Source organism: Triticum urartu, chromosome 4 (genome assembly GCF_003073215.2).
Source record: "Triticum urartu cultivar G1812 chromosome 4, Tu2.1, whole genome shotgun sequence".
NCBI classification, from domain to species: domain Eukaryota; kingdom Viridiplantae; phylum Streptophyta; class Magnoliopsida; order Poales; family Poaceae; genus Triticum; species Triticum urartu.
The window spans coordinates 290415084-290421010 of NC_053025.1; the positions used below are offsets into that span (position 1 = coordinate 290415084).

Consider the following 5927-nt stretch of genomic DNA (forward strand, 5'->3'; position numbering starts at 1 on the left):
TGAAAATAATTTGGAAAAAGATTATCTTTTTATGAAAAATAATTAAATTTTGAAAAAGTTCACTAATTTCAAGGAAAATCATCAATTTTTGAAAAAAGTTCATCATTTTTGGAAAAAGTTCATCGATTTGGAAAAAAAGTTCATCGATTTTGAAAAAAACATCAAATTAAAAAATGCTTTTTGAAAAAAATAAAGAAAAAACAGAAAAAGAAAGAAAAAACAAAAACAAAAACCGGTGCAGAAAAACCCAACAACGAAAAAGAAAAAACGGCTAGGGAAAATATGAAAGAAGAAAAGTAAATGGATTACCATAACATTTTTTATATGAAACACCTTGCATTCCATTAACATGTGGTCGCGACAAGATCGCCGGTAACTGCAAGGGTTACATCAGCAGGAAAATTCGTTATCCACAAAGTATGGTCACACTGGTTTGGTCGCGGGTTCGTTTCTTTCCAGTGTACATTTTTTTGCATATTCAAAACCAGAAAAAGGAGTGGCATGGGCCGGCCCAGCGCGCAGAAGGGGGGTGTGCTCCGGTTTGCCCAATAGCCTATAACCGGCCCCTCAAGCGCTAAATAGGAAGCGCTCCTTGCCATCAAGCAAGCGAAAATTATATGATTTGCAGTTGCACCTTCTGATACGCTCGCCGCACGAAGGGTCTTCATTTCTCCGGTCTATCTCTAAGAGCATCTCCAACAGCCGCACTAAATAAGCGCCGCACCGTAAATTTGTTTTTTTTAGCGTGCGCAATCGATATAGGGGCTTCAGCGGACGCGCAATAAGCGTGCGCGGCATATAGAGTTGGGCGCGCGGTCTGAATCACGATCGCGCGCTGTGTATTTGATGCACCCACTTCCGTGCGCCGCACACTCGAGTGCTCGCGCCGCACTCTCTCTGCCGCGTCACCTTCGCCCCGCCCGCGCCGCTGCCGGCGAATTGACCCGATGGACGCCCGCACCGACTCCCCCCTCACCCCTTCCTACAGCCACAATCCCTCCACCGCTGCCGCCGCTGCAAACCCTAGCGTGGGTAGCTTTGGCTTCGCCTCCGCCGGAGCTCCTCCAAGCACCGGCATCGCGCGCGGTCTTTTCGTGCCGCCACGGATGACCTCGACGGCGGGTGGCGTCGCGCTGTCGCCCGCCATGAAGCCACGTGCCCCCCTCTCGAAGCTTCCAAATTCGGCACGGCCGAAGAAGGGCAAGGGATCCGCAAAGAAGAACAAGGCGGCGGACGGCTCCAGCTCCTCGAAGCCGTCGAGGAAGAAGCTTGCAGGGCGTGCGACGGGCTCGGCGGCTACTGAAGCGCCGGCGAGCTCACTTGTTGAGCCGGCGGCCGACGCGCACAAGGTGTTCAAGGAAATGACCCAAAGGTATAAAATTTCGCCAACTTTTTTGTTCTTGTTATTTTTTGAATGCATGCATATAGATAGCTTATTTGCTTCATTGTGTATACTTTGTAGTTTCAACAATGAGGCATACATGCCAACTATGGGTGTTGGCTTCAACAATTCGCATTGGTCTCAAATAAATGACATGCATCTCGATGACCATGAGTTCGAGGTGGACGAGGATGGTGAGGGCATTGTCGATGCACCGAAAGGAAGAGGAGGCAACTACACCAATGAAGAAGACGTCTTGCTATGCAATACTTGGTTGCAAGTGTCGAGGGATCCATCCGTTGGAGGTGATCAAAGTAGAGATGCTTATTAGAACCGGATGAAAGAGCATTTTGATCTACACAACAAGAGTGGAAGTGATCACTCCGACCGATTTCTTCGCTCCCGGTGGTCGACAATCAACAAAGATTGTCAAAAGTGGGTGGCCGCACAAATGGCGGTTGACAAGTTGAATTCAAGTGGCATTAATGATGAAGATAGGGTAAGTGCCATTTCGTCCATGTTCATCATGCTTGTTGTTGGTGTTTGTAGTGCTAAATTGTTTTGTTTTTATGTAGTTCAATATTGCACAAAACTAGTTCAAAGGAGAGGAGAAGAAGAGCAAGAAAGGAAGACCATTTACCTTGCCTCATTGCTATGAAGCATTGAAGGATGATGAGAAATGAAAAAAGCGTGATGGTATGGATGATTTGGATATGAGCAACAAACACATGCAAACAATTGATTTGGATGAGGAGGAGGAGGAGGCATCAAGTGATGACGGCAAGAGAAGCCCCACACCCAACTCGGTTTCATACTCGAAGCCAAAACGACTGGATGTGTGCAAGAAAGACGCAAAAGAAAAGAAGAAGAGGAAAAGAGATGATGAGCTAAAAAATGCTATGAAAACTATTGTGAAGGGAAGAAAAGAAGCGAACGAGGTGAGGAAGATGGCAAGGAACCAAGATGCCGCGGCCGAGGAGAGGAAGGTGACATTGGAGGAGAGGAAGGTGGGCATGGAGGAGCGATCTAGGTTGTTGTGTTGGATTGGGAGAAGTACTTGTTCTTCATGGACACATCTATCCTCAATGAGGCGTAAAAGGAGCATGTCAATCTTGCCCGTGAAGAAGTCCTGATCGAAAAAAAAGCCATGATTCGCGGCATGGGTGGTGGTGGCCTTGGCGGCATGGGTGGCCTTGGCGGCATGTGAGGCATCGGTGGCTTCGGAGCTATCATGGATGGCTTTGGAGCTATCATGGAGACCATGGGAGGCATGGGTGGCTTCGGAGCACCTCCGGGCGGCACGGACTGTATGGGAGGCATGAGTTTTGCGTCTCTCATGGGAGGCATGGAAGCACCTCGGGCGACATGGCGGAATGTCTTCCGGGGTGCCTCACACACCTTCGCATGAAGATGCCGTTGAAAATCTAGCCAACACCTTCCGAGCTTCATATGATGATGCGGCGTGTGACAATGAAGAGGAGGAGGAACAATCGTCTTCGGAGGAGGAGGATGAGTCGGAGGAAGATGAGGATGAAGACGAGGACGAGGCTTAATTATTGATGTGCCTTTCGTTGATGTGAACTTTTGTGTCATGAATTTGTTTTGGATTTTAAACTTGGTCAGATGATGTTATGGGCATGAATTTGAATTTGTGGGCATGAACTTTTATGTCAGCATGAACTTGTTTGTGTGATTTGAATTATGCCATGTCATTGTTTTGATGTTTGAAATTCATTTTGTGTCCAAAATGCAACATATGGCAAGCGCGGCTGCTCCCGCGCGCATGCGGGAGCTGCGCGCGCTAAATTTTATCACGGCTGCTGGAGCAAGCGCTCCCCGCCGTGCCAAAGCAGACGGTCGACACACTGCAAACTGATTTTTACCGTGTCACGGTATTGGGCGGCTGTTGGAAATGCTCTAAGAACGAGGGGAAAAACAGTAGGCCACTCTAATTTTCGTGTCAAAACAAGTCCACTAAAACTAACAATCTTTCCTCATCCGTTGAAATGGGAACACAAAGATTCTAGGCACGCCGACGCACGGCCAAGTTCAGAGTCCACCGGAAGTCCTAGCAGCCACCCCACCACATAGCAGCCGCAACGATTTTGACACCCATTCCTGCCTCCTGAAAAGCTTTTTTTTTTTTGAGGGGAGCCTCCTGAAAAGCTGGGGCACATCCGAAACTACAAATCTCACGGGCGAGAGCACGCAGAGGCTGCCCACCAGTCAATTGCGAGCTCCAGGAACACCAGTCAGGCAGAGCCGCCGTTGCTCCCACGTCTCGCGTCATCTGCTCGTAGCGCCATGCCATCGTGGCGCGCGCTGGCTCGGCGACAGCGACACGTCATCCCGTCACCCTCTCAGAGCTTGGCACGTCCGCAGGTTCTCGAGCCTGCGACCACGAGTTTCGCGAGCAGAGCGGCAGCCCACCAAGCAGGCTCGTCATCTTCGGCGATGAGCTCCCGCGTCGCCGGATCCGTCCTCCTCCGCCACCTGGGCCCGCGCGTCTTCGGGCCGACCACTCCGGCCGCGCAGAGGCCCCTGCTTGCCGGAGGGGAAGGGGGCGCCGTGGCCGTGGCCATGTGGGCGCGGCCGCTGTCCACCTCCGCCGCCGAGGCGGCGAGGGAGGAGGCGACCGCGTCCAAGGACAACGTGGCGAGCACCGCCGCCGCGACGGCCGAGGCGATGCAGGCCGCCAAGGCCGACGCTGTGCAGGCCGCGAAGGAGGGCAAGAGCCCCGCGGCGAGCAGCTACTGGGGCATCGTGCCTGCCAAGCTGGTGAACAAGGACGGCGCCGAGTGGAAGTGGTCTTGCTTCAGGGTAATGAAATCGTCTGCATATTCTCCTTGTCGTTGACAGTGCACGTAGCCGTGGTGACCGTGTGATTTCGCAGCCGTGGGAGGCGTACACGTCGGACACGACCATCGATCTCTCCAAGCACCACAAGCCCAAGGTGCTGCTCGACAAGATCGCCTACTGGACCGTCAAGTCGCTGCGCGTGCCCACCGACATCTTCTTCCAGGTACGGCACGGGGGTCAGATATATGTGTTCGTCCGACACTGACATGACACGGCGGGTCGACTTGGGCCTACGCTATGCAGCGGAGGTACGGGTGCCGGGCGATGATGCTGGAGACGGTGGCGGCGGTGCCGGGGATGGTGGGCGGGATGCTGCTGCACCTGCGGTCGCTGCGGCGGTTCGAGCAGAGCGGCGGGTGGATCCGGGCGCTGCTGGAGGAGGCGGAGAACGAGCGGATGCACCTGATGACCTTCATGGAGGTGGCCAACCCCAAGTGGTACGAGCGCGCGCTGGTGCTGGCGGTGCAGGGCGTCTTCTTCAACGCCTACTTCCTGGGGTACATCGTGTCCCCCAAGTTCGCGCACCGCGTCGTGGGCTACCTGGAGGAGGAGGCCATCCACTCCTACACCGAGTTCCTCCGCGACCTGGAGGCCGGCAGGATCGAGAACGTCCCCGCCCCGCGCATCGCCATCGACTACTGGCGCCTCCCCGCCGACGCCAGGCTCAAGGACGTCGTCACCGTCGTGCGCGCCGACGAGGCGCACCACCGCGACGTCAACCACTTCGCCGCGGTACGCTCATCTCCCATGCATTAGTCCCCGATGTCTCGACGTCTGAACTCTGCTCTGCTAGCTTCTCCTGATGTGATGTCTGGACTCTGAACTGTTTTTTTGATTCTGGTGAATGGTGATGGGCATGCAGGACATCCATTTCCAGGGGCTGGAGCTCAACAAGACGCCTGCCCCGCTAGGATATCACTGACGGATGAATGCCCAGACCGCCTAGCTCTGCCCTTGTCAGTGAAGAACAACACTCGTATATGTGTCGGATAGGTAAGGTAGTGATGCTTGAGAAATAAAACGGCCGTTTGTCACGACAGCTCCAAGATTTCTCGAGGAACTATTTGGTTAGCTAGCGATGAACGGTGGTGCACTTTGGCTTGTAATGGAAGTTGCTTCTGTTAGCAAAGGATATATGTGCTGACATTCTGCTTCAGAATTCACAAGTGCACTTTCAGTTGCAGGCTCGAAATTTTGCATTTTCACTTGATCCTCTTTTACTAGTTGGGCCCTGTTTGGTTCATGCACAGGAAGAAGCTACTGAACCCAACCACAGGACACACAGAATGCAACGCTTCATTTCTTCTTCTTTTAGAAAAGAAGGATTACTCCCGGCCTCTGCAGCAGCGAAGCGATGCATGCAATCATTTTATTAACCAAAAGATCCAACAAATGTGTAGTACGATACAACAACTCATCAAGAGATTAAAAAAATCTAGGACTAGGTGCCTATACACCTATCTTTTGTTAGACCGTTTTCCAAACCGGTTATAGGTATCCCGTGTGACCGTCTTCCATCTGTTGCACCCATAAGTCATATGCTCATTGGCTTCCGCACTGTTGAGTAACGACCATGTACAGATCTAACCAGTTGCTCTGTAGATTACGTGCAAAAAAATTATAATGTTTTGTCTGTTAACAATCATATTATTCCGATAGTTTCATATGGCCTAAAGTAAGGCACATA

At 52.0% G+C, this 5927-nt stretch overlaps 1 protein-coding gene across 1 annotated transcript; it reads left to right on the forward strand.

The window, feature by feature from the left end:
* The first annotated feature begins 3578 nt into the window (after window positions 1-3578).
* Window positions 3579-5432, forward strand: LOC125551505 (ubiquinol oxidase 1c, mitochondrial-like). Its single transcript, XM_048714765.1, has 4 exons — window positions 3579-4201; window positions 4275-4403; window positions 4484-4972; window positions 5103-5432. Exons 1-4 carry the CDS (start codon window positions 3686-3688, stop codon window positions 5160-5162), a joined length of 1194 nt encoding a protein of 397 aa, XP_048570722.1. The 5' UTR covers window positions 3579-3685; the 3' UTR covers window positions 5163-5432.
* The last annotated feature ends 495 nt before the right edge of the window (window positions 5433-5927 follow it).